Below are 25,648 nucleotides of genomic sequence, written 5' to 3'. Positions count from 1 at the left end.
CAGGGGATCAGCCTGGGCACACCAGGAGGTGCCTGGGGCTTCTGCAGACCTGCCTGGCTCCTCAGTGCCCCCTGGTGGACACTTGGCTGCCAGCCAGGGGCCCACGTGGGGCCCGGAGGGGCACGTTTTCAACCAGGGCTTGTGGGACACTAGGGCTCAGGCTCCCACGGGTGGTGGGAAAGGAGAACACGTGTTTCTTGGTCTATGAAACCTACCACTGTTCCGGTGCTTTCCATGCCCGGTCTCTCCTCCCCAACGCGTGAGCGGGGCCGATACAAATGCCATTGTTGAGTCGGGCAAGTGCAGGGCGGACCCCTCCCTGAAGGGCACGGGTTTCCAGGGAGAGTGGGGAGCTCTGCTCCCCTTCGACCCCGACCTCCCCTGAAGCCCATCTTTCTCGTGCACGCCTCAGCCTTGGGGCTGCGCCTGCAGGGAGCAGAGAAAAACGGAGCTGCTGTGTCCGAAAAAGAAGCACGAAAGCCAAAACAGAGTAAACAATGATGTCGTTTATTTAAAATGTTTACTCCAAGAAATATATATAAAAAAAAAATAAGACAATTACAGCACTAAACCAGGCACCTTCGACCAAATCACAACCTCTTCTCAGGTTCTCCCCCTTCGCCCTAAACCCCTTCTCCCAAAGGCTCCTTCCTGAGCTGGAAGACAGGTCAGATGCCCGAGGGGTTGGTGCAGAGTCCGTGCCCAGACCGGGCCCCTCTTTCTCTTGGGGTGCAGGACCACCCCCTTGCACTTGTCATGATTTTTTCCGCCAGTAGGAAGTTCATTTTAAAATTCTAAGCCCAAAGGAGTGATTGTGGCAGAGAATGGGGCCGACTCCACTTGAAGGTATGTGTAGGCTGCTCTGTCCCTGGCCGGGGGCCCTAAACAGGCTGGTGGCAGGTTTCAGACTAGTCCCCTGGAAGATCGGAGCCCTGCCTTGCCAAGGGCAGCTCCTGCAAAGGGACCACACGACCCGACCCGGGGGGGGGCGGGGGGGCAGGTATGCGGGTACCAGGGGCGAGGCGCCTAAGCCCCACTCCAGGAAGGAGACTGGTGTTTAGGAAAACGGACGGGTTCTACGCATGGAAGCGAGATGGTACTTTTGGGGTGATTTGGACAAATCAGGTCAGTGTGGCAAAAGCTCTAAGGGTGCAGAAGCTTCTCCCCCGGACTACGGACACGGGACGTCAGAGATGAGCGTGAAGTCAGACTAAGGAGGATGCAGGCCGGTCTCTTCGCGCGAGGCGGTGGGACCGGCCGGGACAGAGCCTGTCACACGCCCTGGAAAAGGCAGAGGCCGCCGTAAGGCGTGACGGGGGACGGGCAGGGGAAAAAAGCAACGACGACTAGATCATTTTTGGCATTTTAACATCGAGACACCGACAAGTGGTAACAACGGCAAAGCAAAGAATAAAAAAAAGACCAATATGTAACTTTCCCCATCCACCCAAGTCTCACACTGAAGTTCTACCCCCATCTCCCCCCAGAAGCACCACGGAACTAAAAAATCTATTTTAAAGCACCCAAACCAGTCCAGACCCTCTCGAAAACAAGAGCCCCAGGTCCAAGTGAGAGGAGGGGTTCCGGGAAAGGCACCTCGTAACTCACGCAGAGCAGCGCAACACCGGTGACGAGCTCGGGCAGAGGGCACTTGGCGGGAACGGGGGTGGCAGTCACAGATCTGCGCAGACACGCGGGGAAGGGGGACTTCTTCAGGAATCCCAACTATTTGGTACCACGGCCAAGCAATGCGACCAGAGAGCTGGGTTAGTGGAACAGGAGCCCGAGTCTCAGAAACGGGGCCCGTTCCGGCAGGATCCGGCAGGGGAGAAAGACAGAAGCACGAAGGTGGTAAAGGCTGGTACATGAAGGGCTGAGCCTTCCTTGCAAGGACTCCAGAATGCACTTTTCACTGCCGGCTGATCAATCTCTAATGGCGAGTGCTGGCGAGGCGGCCCCGGCTCGTCTAAGGAGCCTGGAAGCCGCCCTTGAACCAGATACGTTGTCCCCGCGTCTGCCCACCCACACCCCCCCTCCCAGCCCCAAGTCCCCACTGGGTCCACAATCACCTGATTTTCATTTGGACTTCTTTTACAGCTAAAGTAGATAAAAATGGCTAAACACAGACCCCAAAGCCCCCTCCAGGGGGGAAACGGCAGATTCTACTAATGTCGCAGCCAAAAGGCGGTGGGGCTTACAAGCAGCCAAGGACAGAAACAGAACGCCAGCCTCAGCCGGTCGGTCTACAAGAAGCAGGAATAGTGACCCGATGCTCCCGAAGCGGGCGGCCGTGATTCTGGATGGAGCTCCGCCACCAGGACTGTCTATGCCCAGCTGCGGCCGCCGGTTCCCAGAAGGGACGTTTCTTTGAGTCCACGGGGACTCCTCTCAGGGAACACCCGCCCGGATCGCAACGCTAGTTACAGCTGGAGAGGGGTGTTCTGAGAAGTGGATTCAGGGGAGGAAGAAAAACAAAAACAAAAACAAAACCCCTAGATTGCTCAAAGTTTCTGCCTCTTTTGTAGGAATGGTAAGTCAACTATGAGCAGATATTTTAATTCAACGTGAAAAGAAAAGGAAAAAAAAAAAAAACCACTTTGGGAAGCATACAGAAAAGGTAGTTGACGTTGAATCGCTTATAAAACGGAACCGCAGGGAGTCTAACAAAAATGCACCTTCGGTCAACTTTTGCTTTCTGAAAATTCCTTGTTCGACGTCCGTCCCAGTGCACGTGGAACCGACAGCTGCCGCGAGAGGTGTGGGGCTGCAGAAGGCTCCGGGACGATCAGAGGGTCCGGGGGTTGTACTCTGGCAGCTTCTTGATCTTCTCTTTCTCGGCCTCGCTTTCGTCTCGTGCTATCACCAGGGAGTGGGCGTAGCCCATGGCCACCTGGGGGAAGAGATCGGGGCTGGGGTGTAAGCGGAGCCCGCCGGCTCGTGGAGGGGGGAGCGGACGACAGGCCGTCCGTAAGCTGGGCCGGCCACCCTGGGCCACACAAAAGCCCTTTGCTGAAGAGCCCTGGCCAAAACCAAAGCCTTCCAGCCTGCCACCAGGCAGGGATTCAACGCGGTCAGCAGAGACTGGCGGGGACACGGGGATCCTGCTCCCGGGCCTCTCTGGACCACAATCCCGCCTTGTGTGAGGGCACCCGCCCCATCTGTGTATCGGCGGACAAGGGCGGGCAGGCCGGTGGACGGAACAGCAGGGGTCTTGCCCCGCCATCTGCCCTAAGGCCCGATGGGGCGCAGGCTCCGCCGAAGGTACAAAGCAGACGTGAGCGATGCCCTCGTCCCCAGAACAAGTCTGCCGGGGCTGGCCTGTGGCCAGAGTCATTCAGGGCGAGAACAGCCACTGAGCCTGGCTGGCACGCCCCCCCGCCTCCTACTGCTGGCCTCTAGCACAAAGCAGCAGCAAAGCCGCTCGAGGAGCCATCAGACAAGCCTCGGCCAGGCTAACGAGACCGGGAGCAGGAAAGTCGGGTGCCAGCTGGCGGCACTTTCTCCACGGGCGCCTTTCGCGTCCCCCTGGCCCGGGAGTGCGTGCTCACCTGCTCTGTGAAAATGCCGTCCAGCGTCTTCACCTCCTGAGCCGCGGTGGAGGACTTAGGCTTGTGGTCCCCGTAGCCCTGGCAAAGCGGACAGAGACACAGGACTGGGCTCGCTGCGGCACGGTCCACAAAGGGGACGACGGCGACCTTGCTGGGGACCCCGCACCAGAGCCCCGCCACGCGTGACACGAGGGGAGGACAGCTACCCGCAAGAGTGCTGCGCACAGGGGGCTGATTCCCCACTTGAGGACCCTGACAACCTCTGGGGGTTTATGCTATCGTGAGCACCTTCTGGGGGTTGTCGCTGAGGAGACAGCACCGTCACGAGCACAGCAAGAGTCGGCTGCTGTGGCCCTCAGGCTATGAGGTCACAACAACACTGGCCGTCCCCACCCTCGCCCCGCAGACTGGAGACTGAATCACCCCCACTCGCCGCCAGACTCCAGGACACCAGAGACAGAAGGCTCTGCCTGAGGACCACGCAGAGGGCGTCACGCAGAGAGCGTGGACACGGGGGCCTTTAAGGGCCAAGCAGACCCCTCAGGTCAAACCGAGAGGCTGACCGGGCTGGGGAGGAAGAGCCTCCCTTCCCGGCGGCATCTCTGCCACCAGACTCCCTCTCACACCTTCCCGTACAGTGAAGGCTTGCCTCCGAGATGCCAGGCCACCTCCTCAACCCCGAGAAGCTGCCCCAAAGTCCCCCTCAGTCCCCTCTGGTGGCTGAATCGGTATACGGGTTCCATCTCTGACAGGCCCTGGAGACATCTGTCCTGTTCTAAGAATGAGCTGTGAAACCTGGGCCAGGTTCAGTGTCCTGATTTCGAGGCTCCGCCCGGGGCTGACTCTGAGGGGCAGCTGCACATGGGCCCCCAGGGAGCCCCAGACCCAAAGTAGGTGCAGAACACCGAGGACCAGGCCACCGAGCCCCGGAGACGGCTTTAGGGACCAAGGAGCCCTGCCTTCCCTCCTCTCCCTCCCACCAGCGAGGCGGGAAGAGAAACAGACCGCCTTCCCCGCAGGAAATAACAAAGAGTCAGGCTGAGGATCAAATCGCAGCTAGAACGGGCAGACCGCCAGCCGAGCTCCACAGCCAAGCTGTTCCTGATGAAGAAATTAAAAGTTAAAGACTCATCAGGCACCAGAACCTAAGAATCAGACGGTTGGTTGGGGAAGGCCAAGTACGTGTGAGAAACCGAGGGCTATCAGTTCTCATCAGGCAGGCAACGGAGATTAAAAGCAGGCAACACAGACTTTGACTTTTTTAGGAAAAACGAGAGAAGAACGTCCCCAAATGACCTGCGAGGCTGGCCCCGTGGCTGCAGGAGAAAACCAGGAAGACAGGACGCCTGCTCACCACCGCCCGCGTGGGGCCCAACGACCCGCTGAGCCTGCTGACTTAAACCCTCTTGGAGGGAACGAGAGAAACCACCCCTCTCCCCCATCACCGGCATATGCAACCACGGCTTGCAAAACCGAGGGGGAAATGGGACCCGAAACTTCCCTATTTCCAGATTTACGACGGGGATGTGAAAGACTTTCACAATTATTTGAGAGGCACCGAAGGGTCTCTGAAAGCCGATGTGACCAAAGACTAGGGAGCGTCTCGGCCTTTCACGCAGATGCCCGTTTTCCTCTTGCGTGTTTGCGGGAGGCAGCCCCAGAGAGCCCAGACCGGATCCCCCCACTTACCAGCTCCCCGAAGGTCGGCGATGGGCCCCAGCTGATGGTGCTCTCGTCGGCGGCCACGATGATGCTGCTCTTCCTGCGAAAAGGCAGAGGATGTCGCCAGCGCGGCCGGCAGCCCCAGCCGCCACGGACCCTCCCTGCAGGCTGCCCGCTCAACGGCAGGGTGTGGCTCGTGAGCGTCAGAGTCCAGTCCCCCCATTAAACACCGAGAGGTACTCATTTCCCGGCAACACGCGCCGGGCCAACGGGCTTCTAGGCCCTCCACCGCGTCCCGTGCGGGCCCCAGAGCAGAGCCCCGAGAGGGTGCCAGGAACCGGGGCCCCAGGCCTTCCCCCCACCTCACCTCGGCCTGGTTCGAGGGCTGGGGCGGGGAAAACACACCGGGAAAAGAGGTCATCAGATCAGGGCAGAGAGCTGACTCTAAAGCGGGTAGAACGCCACAAAAACTGACGTGGGCGGGGCTAGACATCCGGGCAGATTAAAGCCATAGCCCCTGCCCCGAGAGACACGGCTCCCCTCCAACGACACGGCAGCTGATTAACATAATCGGACTCCTCACCGAGAAGCGCTGCCTCACTCAACGGCGTCTGAGGTGTCCTCAAAATAAACCGAAAAGCACGGGCTTAAAAGACGGTTTCTTCTCCGTGCGTCGGGGTAACCAAAATCCTACCACTATGTCCGGCTAAAATCCCATTAACCTGCACAGACGAGCGAAGCACACCAAGCCTCTGAGGAGTAAAACCCTACAAGGGAACTTTCTGTGGGTGCAGCAAGACAAAGCCTCTGTTCTAGGACCTACCAACCCCCGGAGCCTGAAACAGCCCCTCCCGCCCCGAACCCTGGTGCGTCTGATGCCCTGATTGGGGGGCGGGGGGGCTCAAAGGAAGAGGCGCCCTCCCCACTGTGTCCTCCGGGCCCAGGAAGGGGACAGGAAGGGGACACACGTCCCGCTCACCAGGAGACACTGCCACGTACCCACAAGCCAGGCTCCGGATTCTCCAGCCGCACAGGTCCTGCACGGCCTTCGGGTACATGGTAGATTCACGGGACGTGTTGGTGGCCCCCCAGAAGAACAGACCGCCTGGGGAGAGGCACACATACCAAGAACTGAACTCCCCTCTCCAGCAACATCAGCAAGGCAAGAACATTGCACGCCGCTGGCAACAGAGGGGCGTTCTGGCCGGAAGAACGCGGGGGTTTCGGCCCGGGAACGTGCCAAGGACTACGGGGCTGCCCACCCGCCACGCCACGGAAAGCCGTGACTTGGTTCCACACTCTCCTCCCGAGGCCCCGATGGGGGAACAGGGTGGGGGGGTGGGGGGGGGGGGAGTCACTCACCCACTTCGCTGACGGCAAAGGAGCAGGTGTAGCCGGCGTAGATCTGGGCCGCCCCGCGCCCGGGGAAGTCGAACAGCTTCACCAGGCGCGGCACCATCTCGTCCTTCTGTTCCGCGTGGCCCAGCCGGCCGTAGCCACCGAAGCCCCAGGAGAAGACGCGCTTCTGAGAGTCCAGGACCAGCTGCGGGCAGAGAGAAAACGCAGGCTTGGAGCGGGCCTCCTAACCACCCAAGGGGACGAGGGGGCCATCACTCCGTTCCAGAGAGCCTGTTGCCGCGGCTGGTGGTATAAAAGGCAGGATAATCTGAAGCTGCCCCCACGGTGGGGGCGGAGAGGGGCGGAGGCAACAGGGCATTTGCTTTTTTTCTCGTCCGTAATTATTACTACTTTAAGTCTCAAGTCCCCTTCACGCCTCATCAAAAGCAAAAGGGTGGGTGGGTCTCCAGAGAGCAGGCTTGTTTCCTTCCACGGTGGAGACAGAACCGCACAAAACTGAGAGGCAAGGCCTGCCTGCCTGCAGGGACTCTGGTTTGGACGCCCCGTTCGCAGGTGGTCTCCATCTGGTCACTGGTGCCGGGACCACATGGACTTAATTTCATTGAAACGACTTAAGGCTGAACTTCTTTCCTTCGCGGCACCTTCAACGTTCAAAACGGACAGCCCATCAAAACCATTTGACGGAAGAGGCCAACACGGGATCCACCTTTGCTTCCCCAGATGACACTGGGCAGAAGAGAACCACGGATTTCCGACTCCAGGGGACCGAAATCTCCCGGTCCACATCACTGAGCAGCAGACAAAGCATCCCAGAGGCCGTGCCCGAGGGTCACTCGCCAGTCAGCCGCACACAGCAGGAGACCAGCTTGGTCTCTGGACTCCCAGCCCAGTGCTCTCTCAACAGAGGAGAGAGCCAACTTTTGACTCGCAGGCATCCTTGGGCAAAACCACCGCGAGAAGGCAATACAGACAGAAAGACGCGTATCCAAAAACTGTATCGCCGTCTATCCCAAGTGATCTGCAAGGACACAACCCTCACAGTTAAAAACCATTCAACACCCTCCATACGGGGGATCAGAAAAAGAAGTCTGTGAAGCTGTCGGACAAAGGCCAAAACCAGAAAGACACCATGAGCCCAACCAAAAAGTCTGTCCTTTACGTCTACAGAAGTTACCGAGAGACTATGAACAGAAGAGCTACACCCCATGGCGTGGGGGGGGGGGGGGGGGGAGTGCCTGGGTGGCTCAGTGGGCTGGGCGTCTGAATCAATTTCGGCTCAGGTCGTGATCTCAGGGTTCGTTGACTTCGAGCCCCACTGTGCTGACAGTGCGGAGTCTGCTTGGGATTTTCTCTCTCTCTCTCTCTCTCTCTCTCTCTCTCCCCCCGTCTCAGACCCTTCCCCGCTCATGCTCTCTCAAAACAAATTTAAAAAAGAGAAAAGAGAAAAAAGGAAAATCCGCCCCGGAGCCACCTGAGTGGTACAAAGCCCGGGGAGAAGGGCGGGAGGTCTCGGACTCCCAGGGTGAAGGAAGTCCCAGCCGAAGCCAAGCGCTGGGACACCGCAGCACACACACAGCCTCCCCACGGAGGTGAGGCTCGGGAAGCAGAGGAAAAGCCAGAAACCCCCAAGTCTTACCGTGTGGTTAGCGCCACAGGCCACATCTCGTACAACCACGTTTGGGACTGGCAGAATCTGCCCATCTTTCGTCTTCTCGATGAAGATGGCCACCCGCCGGGGCACCAGCTCGCAGTCATACTCTATCCGCTGCGCCCTGGCGATGAACTTCCCGTCCGAGTTGTGTCCTGGGGCGACCAGAGCCAGGGGTCAAGCAGCAGTTGACGGCACCCTGCGCCAACCCGGCACTGGGGCCTCACGGGACAAGTCTGCCCACCAAGGTAATGCTTTTCCATCTGGGGCACAACCCACTCAGTATCATGAAATCGATTCTAAGGGGTTGAAACCAATTATTTTTTAAAAATGAATAGGACAGAGGGGCGCCTGGGTGGCTCAGTCGGTTAAGCGTCCGATTTCAGCCCAGGTCCTGATCTCCCAGTCCGTGGGTTCGAGCCACACATCAGGCTCTGTGCTGACAGCTCAGAGCCTGGAGCCTGTTTCGGATTCTGTGTCTCCCTCTCTCTCTGGCCCTCCCCCGTTCATGCTCTGTCTCTGTGTCAAAAATAAATGTTAAAAAAAAAAGAGTAGGACAGAATAGGGAACACCCAAGGACACTGTCCACACAAGGACGTTGTTTTGTAAAAGTTCTTTGTTCGTGCTCTAACGTGAAGGGGCTGTAACACAGACCTTAATGTCAGCTGTGGTCAAAGTCAGAAGCTCCCGATTCGAAGGAATGGTCTACTGAGTATGGTCTGTGCCCCACTTGGCCCCGGGGTGGGTGGGGGGGGGGGGGGACGGGGGGGACGGACAGAAAAAGTTCAACACACAACCTGAGACTTGAGGTTCTATGACTTACTAGTAACCTAGATCCAGCACTACGATGTTACAACGTAGTTAATGGCACGTTCTCGTCTTCGCCTTGCCTGACCCAGTAAACGCGTCATGAGGGGGGGTGGGGGGGGGTGAGCGGATGTGCCGGGATGCACTTCTCCAAGGTTACATTCGTATGTTCTAATTCTAAAAGGGATCTCTCTGGATTTGGACAAGGAGATTCAAAGCGGGCTTCAAAGAAAGCTGAGAGGTATAGCGGATTCCACAGATACACATAAAGCCAGTATCTCAAACTACTTTTGAAGAAGGATGTCCCAGGGAAAGGGGAGTCCGTACAAAGTGCTCCAAGAGCGGCCTGCCCACAGCAAGTGCTCAGCGATCAGCCACTATCATGGTCACCGAGATCGTGTGGCTCTCCCTGAAGGAAAATCCACCTGCTTGCTTGCAGATCTGGGGCAGCCAGAGGCAGCAGGGGAGCAGACACATTTCCGGAAGCCGAACGGAACCACACTTCCGGTGTTTTGCCCGGGGTTGGGGATGGCACCGGGGCCCGTGGCCATGGAAACGGTTTCTCCAACAGCCTCTGGCAACTCCCTGGCAACCAACACTGAATGTGCGTAAGGGGCTGTTCTTTCTTATTCACTTCTGACTTGAGGTATATTTAGTTTCACAAAGTCACTGTTCCCTAAAGTCTAAGGCCAGCGAGATGCTCCTTGTTCTATTTATACCTTCTTCCATCTGCCTGCTTTTAATGACGTGGGGACCCAGCAACCCAGATCCGGGGGCCGCGGCGGATCCGGGGTGGCATGCAGCTAGGGAGCCAGCAGAGGGCGCCCACTCCTCACCTCCTACTCGCAAAGGGCTGGGGTGTGGGAAGGCGCCAGAAGGAAAAAAACACTTTGGTGTCAGATGGGAAAAGAAAATGGAGACCTTGTAAAATCAGGATCGAGAGACATTTTCCACTTACTGAGAACCGCTTTCTGAGTTCTCCCTTTCTACTCAATGAGATAGAAGTGAATGTGTTTCTGGAGGAGTACGTTCTGTTTAGGGACGAAAACAGGAGGGATCCCAGGCACTTTACACGGAATGGGGCTCATGTGTGTACCTGAAAGAATCGCCCAGACCAGGGTTTGCAGAGCAGACTTAATCTTGTGTAATTTTCTCACTTTCAATAAAGGCAAGTCTTTAAAATATGAAACCGAATGAAGGCGCTTTTTTTTTTTTTTTACAACTCTGAAATCCTTTTACATATAAATGAATTCCCATTATCAGAAAAAAGAATCCTTTGTCAGACTGAGCCTGACTTACTCATTAAGGCCAAGCCACTGTGATGCTCCACAACCCTGTGAGTTAGGACATGCTGTCCCAGTAAAATGGGAGATCCACTTAATGGATCAAGGCTATTATCTGCGATCAATTACCCACATTTCCAACATGTGTGTGCAGGCCCACACCGACTTCTGGCTCCAGACACGCAGTTAGATTACAGAGCTTTTAAAAAAATGTCTCCATACCCAGTTGGCCATATTCAGGGCACCCAAAGGAATAGAGGTTCCCTTTGCAGTCCATTATCATACTGAATTCAGCCCCACAGGCCATTTTGGTAATTGGCTGGCCGTTGTACATTATCTGAAAAGACAAGACAGGAGACTCTCAGACATTTTTTAAAAGACTGATAAAAAGCCTCCACCTCTCGTAGGTCAGTGTGAAACAATTACTAGATTACAAAGGAAATTTAATGGACTCAGCAATCCTGAAGGCGAAAGCTTAGGATGCAGGTTAAGAAACACCCTTGTGACCCCCACCTTCCCAGCAGAGTTGAATCCCAAGACAGGGTTGATGGTGCCCCGATCCCTGTATCCCTCCAGATGCCCAACACTGTGCCCAGTCAACGCACTCACTCCTCAGCCGGCCAGCACGGGCAGGAGGGTGAAAGCGACAGAAACTTACCCACACGTGACCCCCAGACCTCACCTACTCACTAGCAGCTCAGCCTCAACTTTCGAGAGGAACTTTCTCACACTCCCTCACCCTCGGCAGAGATAATGGCCTGACTGGTCTCCACCGTGTGGAGGAGACATAAAATGGCTCAAAGACAGCCAATACGAAGACAGCCAAGGCCCGAGGAACTTAGCGTGGGCTCGGGAAACACATCTAAGACAGTCCTTGGAAACTGTGTTACTGCACTCATCAGTCAGGGAGAGCCCTCGCCAAGAAGCGTGAGCCCTGGGCCCTGCCCGTCGGTCCTGGCTTCCTTTAGAAACTGTTCCTCCTCGGAGCGGGTGGCAGATGAAACGGAGACGTTCCACAAATCGTTCAAACCACAGGTTAAGTTTGCCCACGGTCTCTTTTTAAGAGACGAGCGATCTGAGTCCCTGCCTTCATCATTAAACCAGACACTCACTAGCACTTGGCTGTTTTATGTTCATAGTCACGTTTTAGGTGCGATTCCTCCCTCCCCAACTTAACCCTCCGTTCCTGAGGAAGAAAAGACGGACTCCGGTCTGTGTTCTAGGCACCTGGCAGGGGACTTCACACAAGGTCAAAACTCAACAAGTCTTTGCAGATACTGACAAATCCCATCCCTAGAACATCTCTCACCTTCTTTGGAATAGTACGGGCTGAAGAACAAGGCCTCTGTAACAAATTCTCTCCGTGAGAGAGAAAAATCGTTCTCGGTGTGTGTTTCAACCGTGAGCATATATTAAATCTGCTTTAAAGCCTGTAACGTGTGCATTCCACTCAAAGACTCTAGGCTCGGTTTCTACGAGACATCAGTTACACTGCAGGGAGAGGTATTTGGTCTCACCCCAGAAATTTCTGCACAACAGCAAAGAGAAAGGCTGCAAGACCGGAGCGGGTACCTGTGCCGGGCTTGGAACAGCATCTGTCTGGTTGCCGAGGCCTAGCTGCCCCATCTTATTCTCTCCAAATGCAAACACGGAGCCTGTTTCTGGAAGGAGAGAACAGTATCACAAAAGGGACAAAGAACACTGAAGGTTTTGAACTGGATTTGGAATCAAGGGCTCCAAAACAATAAAAAGAGCTCCTTTGCCAGGAAGAGCGCACAACTGAGACGGTGTCCTGAGCGGGTGGAGCGGACGAGCTCGGAGCAAAACCCCTGCACGGCCGGGGATGAGAGTGCAGAGGCACACAGGGCGCGGCCCCGGCCTCCGCCTCCCGGACGGGCTTCCTACACCGGCAGGCAGGCAGGCAGCTGAGGCTGCCAGCGGCTTCAAGAGGCCCACCCCTGAGGCACTCTGGGCGCTTTTCTGATCCCGACCGAGAGCCACAGAGGCAGCTCTGTCCCCGCGCCGTTCCTTACCCGTCAACGCCAGGGTGTGGTTCCGCCCACATGCCGCAGACACAATCACTTCGTGGCTGAGACCCTCAATGAGTTTGGGGGCCTCAACCCTCTTGGTGTCACCGTGGCCCAGCTGCCCCTTCTCGTTTCGACCTGCAGATCAAGAGCGAGACGCAGAGGGAAGAGGGGGTGGCCAGAGCAGCGTCACGGAAGGGGCAGGCACGTGTGGGTCCCCTAGAAGGTGCCCTCCACTCAGTGGCGGAGATCGAGGCGGAGGAAAGGTCCGGGTCCGGCTCCTCCGTCAACGGCCAGCCTTTCGAGACCCGCTCGGATGGGGTCGGGTGACCAGGGGAAGAGCCACGGTGCCTTCCCCAGGGACCTCTCCTCGGGCCGCTGCCATCTACTTCACCTTCTCTGACCCCCTTTTCTGTGACGGCAGCTGCCCCCCCCCCCCCCAAGCGCTTTCTGAGGCTCTGCTGCTCGGTTCGCCCTGGGCGTCCAACACAAGCAGATGAGCTCACGGAAACTCAGTCCTCGCTCCACCTGCCAGACAACAATTCCCTCGTCCCCTTCTCTCCGAGATGGATTTTAAGAGGAACCGTTTTCGACACCTGCCTCACAAGAGTTTAATTACCTCAGTGCCCTGGGCATCTTCCATGGGCCATTTGGAGCATTTCTGCCCGTCGTTTCTTTCCTTTTATCTGCCCTGGAAATGAGGGCCACCGAACAGCGCCAAGCCCACCTCCTACGGACCGCCCTCCACAGGGCCCTTAGCCGTGGAGCCGCGGGAACTCGGTTTCGGACAAAGGACAGGACTGTGCGGACCACGAGCCCCTCCTGCCAACGGGGCTGCCTCTGCCTCTGGAGCCCCGCAGGCTGTGAACCAGCGGGGAGGCAGGGCCGAGGGGGCCGGACCCTGCCAGAACCTTCCACGAGACACTAGCCCCTGGCAAGGCTCTTCGGCTCCAAAGCTCTTCGGCTCCGGCCCCTACACCTGCCCTCGTTTCCAACAGGGGCTACGACAGCTTCCAAATCAAACAACTCTGCGGGCCCCTCACGGGTCGTCCCCCTGGCCAAGAGAGCCATACGGTGGGAGCCACATATCGGGGAGATTTTACGGGGCCAGAGTCAGGGCACTGGGAGGGAGGAGCAGTTCACACCCTCCCTGACGATGACCGTGACCTCTGTCACAGGAAACACGGAGACCAGAGCCACGAAGGTGAGGCCCAAGCCTCCTAAGGGCCTGAGAAGGAAGTTAATGGCCGGCTATGAGAAACTCCACCCTCAAACCCGCACAGATCCCAGCACCCACCCCCCCCCAGCAGGAGCGGCAGAACCCCGCTTCTACCGGGAGCGGTCCAAGTTCACCGGGAAGGGCACTCTACCTAGCACGGGTGCTGGGTGCGGCTTCTCGGCCACCCGAGACGCTTGGGGGGCTGACAGGCGTGGACCCCTCGAGCGCGACGGGCTGAGCCCTGATGCTTACAGACACCGGACAACGCCCCGTGCCTTTGGCTGTGGCTGACTGCGGAACCGGGTGCCCCCCCCCCCCCGGCCCCTCACCCTCGGCGGCAACCAAGTCCGCTCACCGGGACACGGGTCTTTGCTCGGGGGCCAAGTTAAGTGGCCAGCCTCCAGCATCATGCCCTGCCCGCAGGGTCAGCACAGGGGACAGTTTTAGAAGCACCACGTAAGTGAAATTCGGTGAAGAGATCAGAAATTTGCTATTTCAAGTTCGGAACTCTGACAGACTGCTGTGTTTCGGTGTCAGAACACCAGGCAGGAAGGGTCCTCGGGGGGTGGGGAGGACACGCCGCTGTGCCAGTCGGAGAAAATGAAAACCTCGGCCGTGTCAGCACGGCATCCAGAGACTAAAGTTTAAATTTGGGCCAGACACCCTTGTTAGCTGGTTTTTTTTTTTTTCCCCCAACAGAATCACAAAATTAGCAGAGTGCAGCGAAGACAACAGATGTTAATATATTTGGACTTTGGTACAGCAGCTCATGAAATTGCAAAAAATCGTTCAAACAGACCGAAATAAAAAAGGAGTCATATGGACTAAAAGCTAGCCAAAGGACCAGAAACAAAGGGTGGGGACCACTGCCAACACACCCAGCTGGAAGAAGACTCCAGGAACTACCACAGGGCGTGGGGCTAAACTGAGCCTTAGTCAGTACCTGGATCAACAATCTGGAAGAGGAAAGGGGCGGCAGCGCGTGGAAGCCTTCCCGAGGGGACACCGGAGGACGGCAAGGACACCACCGCCGAGGGGCGCACACGAGGGGGTCCAGCAGCCAGAAATCGGCCCAGCTGAGAGAAAGCGCTCTCAGCTGTCGGGAAATCCAGTAAGAAACAGGCACCGAGCAACCCAGCCTGTGGGCCTGTGATCCCCGGAATCGGAGGCACAGGACTGCAGGGACACAGTGGCCGATGCCGTGACGCGGCCCATGGCATTTCAAGTGGCAAGAACACAGGTCTTACGTCAACACTGAGCCACAAAGCAAGGGGGGGGGAGGGGGGGCTGTCTGCCCAGGGGACGACGTGCCTAAAATAGGAATTCAATTCTAGGTGCCTCAACATCAGAAAGATCCAGATTCAGCCAGAACGTTCAGGAAAAGGTTGCTTAGAAAAGAGGATTCAGAGAATTAGGTGGCCGTGTACAAGCGCATGACAGGGCAGTGGAGGAAGGGGCTGCACTGGCGGGAAACAGGAGGGACCGGCTGGAAATCAGGAGCAAATGCGGCTGCAAGAAGGCCACCCTTCCAGGCAGACCAGACGGAGGGGGAGGAAGTCAGCCCCGTGGGGGGCCGCCTCCATGAGCCACCCCGACCCGCCCCCGCCCGGACTTACCCCAGCTCCACAGCGTCCCTTCCGTGGTGATGAGGAGACTATGGGCAGCACACGAACCCGACACCACAGTCCGCACCCGGACCCCCGACAGGCAGCCGTATCTATGGGGCCCCCACAAATTCTGACCGAGATTGCGGTAGGCAGCTGCAAAGGGAGGAAGGCAAATCAGACGCCCGCGGGGACTGGCTGGCGGAAAGCACCCCGAGACACGTCGCCAGCCACCGAGGGCTCGGTCTCCTGGGACACAGAACCCTGGGGGCGCGGCATCCCCCCCCGGCGCCGGGAGGCCGCTCAAGGAGAAAGTTTGCAACTCCAACCGGCGCCAGAACTGGTCCTGCTCCACCTGCGTCTGGGCCCCCAAACCACAGGGACCTCAGACCCTCGCGCACCGGCTACCGAGCACGTCCACGTGCAGCTGGCCAGAAAGGCACGGTGCTCTCCCTCCTGCTGGGAGCCCAACCCAGGAAAGCTGGCGGTGGACCCCCGGTCTCCTCCCCACCATGCCCAACGTCACCCTCCCTCATCTGCTCTCCACCTCGGCCTCCCCCCCTGCAGCCAGAGGCTCCTTTTGGGGTCTGAGTGTCCGCATCCTCCCCAGAACAACCTGCCCTCCTCGCACACCTACCAGGCTCTGTGCAGGGGGAACGGCTGACACCCCTCCCCCTACGTGGCTTCCTGCCTCAGGGGTCCCACCGCAGTGGCCAGGTCATGGCCCCCTGCCTTTGCCGTGTACTCCCTCCCACAGAATGCCCTTCCCTGTCCCCTGCTTGTTCTTTATTATTTTTTTAATTTAAAATAAAAAAAAATTTTAATGCTTATTTATTTTTGAGAGAGACAGAGACAGAGTGTGAGTGGGGGAGGGGCAGAGAGAGGGAGACACAGAATCTGAAGCGGGCTCCAAGCTGCCAGCACAGAGCCCGATGCGGGGCTCGAACTCACAAATCACGAGATTGTGACTTGAGCCAAAGTCGGACGTTCACCAACTGAGCCACCCAGGCGCCCTCCCCGCCCCACTTGTTCTTTAAAACCTCATATCAAGCACCCTCTCCTCTGGGAAGCCCTCCCTGACCACATCCCCCTACAGTTTGTGGCTCCCCGAGAACCGTGAGGCTGATCGCAGCACTCAGCCTACTAAACTCACGTGCCTTCCACGGTCCTAGCAACCTGAGGGCCTCACCAGTGCCTGGCACCCAGGGAGCACCCAGGAACACTGGAGGGTGTGTGGGCAGGAGAAAACAGCTGCCTCCTTCAAAACCCTCTCTTTTCCCTTTTGACAGACAGGGTGTGGCCAATTTTGTGCTTAGTATTTTTAATTTGGGGTTCTCAAGGACAGAGACATGAACACGTTTCTAGGCCCGTGGGGGCCATTATGAAACGCTAGCCGCTGCCACGTCAACCGTCACACTCATCTCGATGTCCGAGCTGATTAGGAGGCTGATCCGTTATCAGGCACCAGAGGAAAAGCATCTGCGAACCTTATGCTGCCCGTGCCCCACCAGCAGAGGGCGCCAAGCATATCCTCATGAGTTGCAGAGGCCGCCCAGGCAAAGGGACTCTGAAGTCCCTCCCCCACCAGGCAGCGGGCCCTGGGGTCATAAAGGCACACAGCAAAGTCCCTGAGCTCCTCCGCCCTGAGACACTCCTGCTACTCAAGGGGGAAGAAAACCCAACAATTCCCTGCGACAGAGCAGACCGAAAATGACAGCCTTCGCGGGTTATGTTCAAGTCTGTCTATCGTGAAGGCAAAATGAATTGGGGGCACGACTGACGTGTGTCACCTCTGGGAACAAGACACAGCGCGCGGGGACACCGCGGAGGTGAGCGGTGCAGCAGCTGCCCCGGTGTCGCTGAGTGGACCTGCCTCACAGGCGGCCAGATGGCTCGGGTTCGCCAAAGCATCTTCCCTACGGCAGCTGTGGGGCAACCCGTGCCCAAGACGCCGGGGGCCCAGCCTCCGGGGAAGCCTGGGAGGGCGATCCAAGCCACAGTCAGTGCCCCGCCGCAGTCCCGGCTCTTCGGCCAGGCTGGCGGTCAGGAGAGGGAGCACAAGTCGCTGTGTCAATCTGTAAATGAAGTGGGCGTCGTGCCGATCCAACGGGATCTGGGGCAGCCTGCACACGGGGGTTGGCGAGCTCGCTTTCCGAGGAGGCCAGGAGACACAGAAGGCAGGCCCTCCTTCCTCCGGCTTTTGCACCAGTGGTAAAACAAACCCCCTGCCCTTGCATTTAGTGCCCCGGCAAGGTCACGGAGGGCCAAGAGGTATTTTAAGATACTTACAAAGGTCTGACACTGGTCAACCTAATTACATAAAACTCCATTTAAAGGGAGACCGATCAGGGAAGCAAAAGCCGGAAAGGGAAAAGACACAAAGGCACGCCTAAAAACAGGCCCAGAGTGCCTTGAACCAGGCCGTGAAAGCGGATCTCCAACCACAGGCTGGTTTCCCTACCTTCTCTGCCTCACAGGGGTGCGGGGAGTCGAGCCGGGCCCGGCAATCCCGCCCCACACGACAGCCCAAGCTCTGCTCTCCTCCGGCGGCTACTTCCCCTCCCTGGGCCTGATGTGGAACCGTGAGCGGGCCACCGGCCGGAAGAGCACTGCGAAGGGACGTGGCCCACTGGCAGGGCTGCAGAGGCATCAGCTACCCCTCAGGAGGGGCTTCCTGGCCCCCCAGCCGCGGGGTGGAAGCGGGCCCTGCCCGTCGGGAACCCCTGCCGTTTTCACGGAATAAGACGACCTTCTCTGCCCGTCCTGAGGCACCAGGGAGTGTCAGTGTGCAAATATTTGTTCACTGGGCGATGCTGGGAAGCACTTTGGGAATCTTTCCAAATGAAATCAAGAAGCCATAAAATGTGGCGATGTGCCAGCTTCACGACGGGCCAGTAGCTGCCTGAGGAAAGATACCAACTCACTAAAAGCCACTGGGGACCAAAAGCTGCTTTCTTGGGACTCCTCTGCTCCCTCCACTCCACACACTGTCACTTGCTCTGTCCGACCAGTTCCTGCAATAATTTGACGGCTAACAAAGAACTGAACTCAGTTCTGTAACATCTAAGGAGTCTGACATGCGGTACGTGACAAATGTCTTGGATGTCTGACCAGCCTCTCTGTTTTCATGAAAATAACTGACGCGAGAAGGAGAATGGAAAGAAGGGGTCAATGTTATTGGTGGCTATTTATAATCTTCCCGTTTAATCCTAAATGCAATCGGGTTTGTTAGCACAGAATTGCGAAGCGGGAGACCAGGGTTCTCTGGGAGCCCCCAGGGGGGTTCTGTGGCCTCGGGCAGGTTGCCTGGCCTCTCTGATCGCTTCTGTACATGAAGAGGAGACCCACCTGGCGGACGCCCGCCAGAATCACCCAGAATCACAGAATCACGCGCGAGAACTCGGAAACCACGCCTCCTACCTTGTTGCTTAGGCACTTCTTTTCGACCAATCAAGTCCCAGTTGGTTGCCCCAAAAATCAAAAGCTGCCCTTTGCACTTAGACCCTTCGAGTTTCTACGGAGACAGGGAGAGAGAAAAAGTATTAGCTTGCAACGTGGCTTCTAGCTTTCTAAGTCTGTCCAACGACAGCCAGAAACAAAAGAAAAAAATAGGAATTCGTTATTCGCATGCCCCCCCCCGCCGCCCCCCACCCCCGCAGCTCGCACAGCAAACGGAGGCTTGAGGTGGTCACTGCCTCATCAGTGTGCATAACCCCAAACCTGCCCACGGCAGCTCGTTCCTTATGCCCAGGCTCACTGTTACCCTTTGATTTCTCTTGAGAACGATCTTTCGCAAAAAACATAAAAAAAACATTAAAAAAAAAAAAAAACAACCAAATGGCATTCCCCTCCACCCTGCCAACTGCCTATACGGGTATTCGCGGGAGGCCTACGGTGGCACACAGGGAGAATTACAACGGATGACCTTGGGGCTAGGTCTGCTTTGCCCACGGCCAACACGGTGTTGTTGCACGTGACTCCAAGCCTTGGGGGCCCCGAGTCACCGGTGATGTCGGACCCTCCCTCCGGGTGCTGCCCCGCGGTGCCAGGCGCCTTTCTGTGGGGAAATCATCAGAGCACCGTGTGACATGGGAGAACCTGGCTTCGATGGGGCTGGGTCTGTCCCCACTGCTGGCCTGGGAGCCTGGGGAGCGGCAGCGAGTGGGACAGGGAGGGTTCCAGACCCTGGTACTCCGGTCCAGACCCTCAGCTGCCCAACACAGAGCGTGTGCGGCCCTTGGGCCGTCGATGGGAATACGCACTGCTTTAAAAGGCCACTATCCAGTTTGGGGTGGCCCTCGTTAGAATATCCTCAGCAGTCTGCTGCACGTTTTCAAACAGCAGTCAGGTAAAGACTCACTTCTGAACCACGCGCCGGTCGGTTCCTTACGGGCCGGGGAAGGGGACGTCCCTCTCATCCCCTACCGCACCAAGCCCAGAACACTGAAGAGAACAGTTTCTTCCTATTTACAGAGCTGTTCTTGGAAGGCCTGATGAAAAAAAGCCACCCGGTTCCAGTCATCATAACGTCTAGGCGGTGGTGGCCCTGGCGGGACATTTGGCCACACGATGCATGCGTTTTTAAGAGGAACGCACCTTTGCGGGGACTCAGCGTGACCCAAACCCGAGTGTTCTCGGACACGCCACAGAACAGACCCCGCCATGCTCACCCACGTTTATGGGGCTGGAGAAAGCCAGTCCGCCTACAGGACATGTCCTGCGGGCAGAGAGAGCGGCACGCGCAGGGGAGCCAAACAGCCACGAATGGAGAAGGGCTTCACCAGGCTTAAATTATTTAGAGAACGACCTTAATCGCAGGGCAGTCCCACCCCACGGCACCCACAGACTCGGATTACTTGAACGGGAGCCTAGTTTCCCTTGGTTATCTCCCCTTCTTTGTTTAGCTGGCGGGCCTGGCTGGAACATTCTACAGAGGATGAGCAGCAGCCAGGCTCCCCAAGGAAGGGGAGGCCCTGGGTCTCTGCCCAGGTCACCGGCCAGCTCCCCACCACTTCTCAGGTGTGCGTGGAGAGGGGAACAGAGACCAAGGAGGGCACTAAAGCTCGGTGGGACGAGCTGCTGGGCCAGGCGGGCAGAGGAGCCCCGGGGGGGGGGGGGGGGCGGGGAGGCAATGTGACCATCAACCCGTGGCATCGAGAGGCATTTGCTAGAGCAATAGCTCGCAGGTGGCCCCTGCGGACCTCTGCCACTCCATCAGATGGCCGGACCTTCTGCCCTGGCCCGGGGAAGGGCCGGGTTTCCTCTGTGACCCGCACCTGCCAGCAACTGCACGGATGAGCAGGTGCCCATGGATTCTGGCTCACCGAGCCAGCTACGTGCTCACACAAAACTCCCACCTTCCCGATATGAGGTGTGTGCAAAGCCTCGGTCAGTGGAGTCTACTCCAGTCTCTGTGGTCTGATTCCTACAGAGAGACTGTCATCTTACTCAGGTTTTTACATCACGGGCCTTACGTCCTCACACATGAGGTCAAAGTAACAGACTTGATTTCACTGCTATTATCCACACAGTTGTTTGCCATCCGTCGCCGACTTTGTCCATAATTTAATTCTCCCCTTTACCTTCTATGAAATAAAAAATTAAAATGACAACTCCTGATGCCCTTTAGATCACAGCCCATGTCCCTCCTGGTCACAGACCTGAGCCAGGCCATCAGGTAGGAAAGACCCCAAAGCCTGCTGGCTCCCAGCCAGAGGACCCCCCCATGGCTGTCAGGGCTGCGAGCCGGAGGCTAGGTGACCCTGCAAGGTATGATCCAACCTTCCCTGATGGGCCAAGAGATTGCTTTTGCGTCTAAAGGCCAGGTGGCTATGAAGCCGGTCAAACAGTCTCCCCAACAGGATGAGTGAATTTCACTTCACCTTGCTGCCTCCCGTAAGCTGGGCCGAGATGAATGGCCATGGCAGCAAAACGCACAGAGTTTCTCCGATCAACAAAATGGGGTTTCCGGTTCAAAGCGAGTTTTGAATTACTGCCCAAGTGCAAGGAGCATGTTCATGAGGCTGAGAGTCAACCTTTTCACATACATCCTTCTAAAAAAGCGCTACCCTTGGCAGAGAGAAGATGGTTCAGAGAAATGGCAGCAATGACAAATTTCCTAACGGGCTATCAACTGAAACAGACTTCAAGCTCGCTTTTCAGTCGTATTTATCAGGCCCTTTCAGATGGAGCAGACCTGTCTCAGGGTCTACAAAACCTTAGCAAACCAACACTGAAGGAACTACAAAGACCCGGACGGCTTGGGACACTCACTTGTTTTCCAGGATTCTGCCAAGGCTGTTTGAGTCACCTACGGGCTTATGGAGCTCACAAGCCATCGACCCTAGACCGTCATAAAACGCTCACCTCACAGCACTGCACATAAACCCCGAAGAGAGCATTTCCTGACACTGAAATCCTATGAGATGTTTTACAAAAACACAACACCTTTACTTACTCACGGCAATCTTGCCCCTCGACCACACAAGCATCTGGGTTCACCTTTCAGGAGTCCAACTTATGCAGCTTACGGTTCCAGACCACTCCTGGCAGCCGCTCTCACACACACCTCCTTCAGGAAGCCCTCATCAGCGGTTGAAAACCTTCTCTGAAACAAGCTAGGGGCTGCTGGCAGCCTGGGGCGGGACAGCTTAGCAGAAGGCGACCTTATGCTTCCCCTGGAACCCAGGAACCTGGGGCCAAGCAGGAGACCCACCGGGGCCTGGCCTGGACTCCGGACCCAACCCAAAAGATGCTAACAAGAACTTAAACCTCGGCGTACTCACTTTCCACGAGGCATCTGAACCCTCAGTATCCTAGATGCGCTGAGCCTAGGAGGGTGCGGACTGGCCCAAAGGAAACTGCTCTAATGCTTAACAGGCCCCTTGTTTTTTAAGGGGATGGGGGAAGGTACGCGTAGATCTGTACAGAAGAACCAAGAATTTGAAAGATCCTAGAGATGTAAATACAAAGCAAATGCAAGCTGCGGGGGACTGCCCGGTCTGTCTACCCCCAAGGATCAAAGGAGTCGCTCAGTGAGACTGAGAAAGTGCCGTTCCCACCAGACAAGCCAGCCACGCACAGTGCTGGTGGAGAGTCATGTGTGCCTTGCACACACTCTGCCTGGAACTACACTCTTTTTCTGTTTGTTTAATGTTTATTGATTTTTGAGAAAAAGAGAGACAGAGAGGGAGACACAGAATACGAAGCAGGCTCCAGGCTCCGAGCTGTCAGCCCAGCCGGAGCCCCACACGGGGCTCAAACTCATGAACGGAGAGATCACAACCTGAGGGGAAGTCAGACCCTTGACCGACTGAGCCAGGTCCTCTGAGGACTGAGCCTCTGGGACCACACTCTTGGGTGAACCTTGGTGTTGGGGTCAGAATCTCTTCCTTCAGGACCAGAAAGCTCACGCTCAGTCAGGCGGAGTGGAGCCCTGCAGCTGAAGGAACTCACGCACAGAGAACGCAGCAGAGGCAGAGCTCAGCTGGCCTTTTTGTTCAGTCTCCTCCTAATACACCAGGACTGGAGCGGCCAATGGCTACAGTCCCACACAGAGAATGAGATCTGTCAAGGGAAAGCCGTTCCTGCGCCCCAGTTTCTCAATGCTGTGGCTAGTTCCTGGCACCGTCCCGGTCCCGGTCCCAGACGCCAGGTGAGACATTCCACTGACATGGGCTCTCCCCTACCATCTGATGGGCTGACCCTTTCAACGAGAGGGCAGTCATAAAACATTTTCACGGGACCCCTTTGCACAGGGGTTAAGGATGCCATCAGAAAACACCTGAGCCCATGTGGAAATCCACCTCCGTGTGATGCTGGGAGAGGCTCTTTGAAACTCTGCGCCCCAGTTTCCTCATCAGTTAAGTGGATGAAGAAATGCATCATTTTTAGCCGTTTAAACACTGAGCGCCTTTGGGGGAAAGCACTCCGGTACTGTTAACCCTTACACGCCCTTTGGGGACATCGAAAGGCCTCTCCAGAGCGTCTACACCCTAAGCGGAAGTTCTGACTCTTTGGAGGTTATCTGAAATCCGGTGTCAGCTCTGATACTCTCCCAAACACACGTCCCACAAGAAGCCTGTGGGTTTCGAGGATCGCAGGCCCCGGGCTGAGATCTCTGGCTCCGCAGGGTCTTGCAGGCGCAGGAGTTGAGTTGGTCACGACCTCAACTAAGATCTTACAGGCCCCACGCTAACCAGCGAATTCAGCCCCGCTCAGGGCACTGGAGATGCTTCTTCCCGGGGTAAGGGGGAGCGCCACCCGGAGCCCCCGCGCCCTCGGACCGCAAGCGGCGAACAAAGCCCAAACACCTCTCAGCCCCGGGGGCTTCCCGACCCCAACGGCGGGGGTTGGGGGGGCTCTCCCGAGCATGCGCCCTCGCACCCCGCCCCGGCGCCGACCGCCCCCGCCTCCCCGGCGGCGCGAGACGGCGCAGGGCCGCACGAGGCATGCGCGGCGGCCGCCAGGCCCCGCCCCCCCGGAGCGCCGGAGCCGAGGCGGCGGGAACCTCAAAGCCCCGGCGCAAACCGCCGCTCCCCGCAGCGCCCCGGCGGCCCCCTCCCGCGGCGGCGCCCCGGCCGAGCGGCAGCCGCGGTGGGGGGAGAGGGGGCTGGGAGCGGCGAGGGCCCGCGGCGTCGCGGGCCGCACCCGGCGCGCGCGCGCGTCCCCTCCTCCGGCCCGAGACAACTTGCAAAAGTCTCCCTTCCCGGGGCGGGAGGGGGAGGGGAGGCGGAGGGAGTCGGCTCGCGCGGCGCCGGGGGCGGGGCCATGACCCCCTCGCGCGGGCGGGCGGGCGGGCGCGGGCTCCGGCCGCCCCTCCCCCGGCGGGGGCCCGGGGGCGCGCGCCCCAACGGCCAACTGCCGCGCGGGCGGGGGCGGCGGGGTCGGCTAGGCCGCGGCCCGCGCCCGCCCCCGGCCCGCGCCCTTTTGTTGTGCGGCGGCGGCGGCGGCGATGATTCAGCCCGCGGCCTGCGCCGGCCCCGCCGCCCCCGGCCAGGACGCGCAGTGACGCGCCGCGGCCCCCCGGACCCCCCGGACCCGCACTCACGACGCGCTCCTTGGTGTGCTCGGGCTCGGTGATGATCACGGCCGCGCCGCCCGCCTTGGCCGCCGCCGGCCGCGCCGCGCGCTTGCCCCCGCCGGGGGCCCCGTCGAGCTCCAGGCCGTCCTCGTCGCCGCTGCTGCCGCCGCCGCTGCTGCTGCTGCAGCGCTCGGGCCGCTCGCGCTTCCTGCCGGCCGGGCCGCCGCGCTTCCTGGGCCCGGCGCGGGCCGTGCCGTTGCCCGAGCTCGGCTCCTCCCAGGCCGCCGCCGCCGCCGCCTTCTTCCTGGGCATGGTCGCGCTGGAGGAGACACGGGGCAGCGGCGCACAATGGACGGGTTATAAACTGCGCGGGGGGAGGGGAGCGCAGCCGAGCCACCGGCCTCCACTTCCTCCCCTGCCCTCCCCAAAGTGGCGGCCGCGGGGTGGGCGGAGAGGGGGCGAGCCGGGAGGAAATCGCGCCCCTCCCGGGCCCCGGCGCGCCTCCTCCGGGGAATCCCGCACGGGAGCCCAGGTCTCCGACTGCAATCCGCGTAGGGAAAGGAAAAAAATGGAGACCCCCCCCCCGCCCCGGCCCATCCTCAAGTTAGGTTTGCCTACAACGCATCACAATTGCAGCCTGGTCCCCGAAAAAGTAAAGGGAAAGAAAAAGCAGCCTCCGATCCTCTACGTTCTAATTAGAGAAGGCTCCGGGATACTTCAAAGATCCTCCTTTGAAAGCGCTCCCCCCCCTCCCTGGCCGCCCCACCTGCTGCTTTTGTCTCCGCGCCCCCCTCCCCAAGCCCACTCAATTAAATGCAATTCTCTCTGCCGTCCCCCTCCCCCGCCCGAGCCCCCAATTCCGCGCCAGCCCGGGGGTTCCGACCTCTGGCTCTAATTAGCCTAATCCCTCGGGGTGGGCTGCCCCCGGCGAGAGGGGGGCGAATAAAGCCGGCCCCCTGCCCCAAACACCTGCTCGCACAGACACGAAAAATAAAAACTTTAATGGTGCTCAACTCTCCCGGCCCCTCCCCGACCGTGCGGCCCAGCCGGTCCCTCCGATCCCGGCTGCAAAGTGCCCCGCTCCGCCGCTACTTTCCCCCAGCGTCCCTGCGCTTTCGCCCTGTCTGCTTTTTTTTTTTTTTTTTATTGATTTTGAACAATGGGATCTCTGTCTGTCTCCGATTAAACCACGTGGATCCGCCTTCCTTCCCCTTTTTATTCATTCAATCCCCCAACCCCCCTTCTCAGGTTTTTTTTTTTTTACCTTTTCTCCTTTAAAAAAAAAAGGGGGGGGGAAGGGAGGGGGGAAAACTTTCCCAGATCCCGCAAACTGAACGTTGTCGATTTTGATTTTCAGTCCCTACCTGGTTGGAGTGATGAGAAACCGGAGAGAAAACGGAAGAGGAGCAACTAAAAGACGTACCGGAGGGCTTTTTTTCCCCCCCCGGCCCAGATCAGGGCTCCAGCCC

The 25,648-nt window shown here is 58.1% G+C and overlaps 1 protein-coding gene across 1 annotated transcript; it reads right to left on the bottom strand.

Moving 5' to 3' along the window:
• Window positions 1-486: 486 nt before the first annotated feature.
• On the bottom strand, window positions 487-25,648 carry RCC2 (regulator of chromosome condensation 2). The gene is made up of 13 exons (XM_047083045.1): window positions 25,544-25,648; window positions 24,207-24,498; window positions 18,578-18,671; window positions 15,170-15,313; window positions 12,341-12,472; window positions 11,880-11,968; window positions 10,530-10,644; window positions 8,206-8,372; window positions 6,573-6,753; window positions 6,210-6,315; window positions 5,238-5,310; window positions 3,549-3,626; window positions 487-2,890 (listed from the first exon to the last, which is right to left on the bottom strand). The coding sequence occupies exons 2-13, from the start codon at window positions 24,489-24,491 to the stop codon at window positions 2,786-2,788; spliced, it is 1,569 nt and encodes a 522-aa protein (XP_046939001.1). The 5' UTR covers window positions 24,492-24,498; window positions 25,544-25,648; the 3' UTR covers window positions 487-2,785.

The sequence above is a fragment of the Lynx rufus genome, unplaced genomic scaffold, assembly GCF_022079265.1.
Source record: "Lynx rufus isolate CCGP_SWC_20201006 ecotype Redwood Valley unplaced genomic scaffold, mLynRuf1.p SCAF_2, whole genome shotgun sequence".
Taxonomy (NCBI): domain Eukaryota; kingdom Metazoa; phylum Chordata; class Mammalia; order Carnivora; family Felidae; genus Lynx; species Lynx rufus.
The sequence above is the reverse complement of the archived record's forward strand: the minus strand, read 5'-3'. Positions and strand labels throughout refer to the sequence as shown.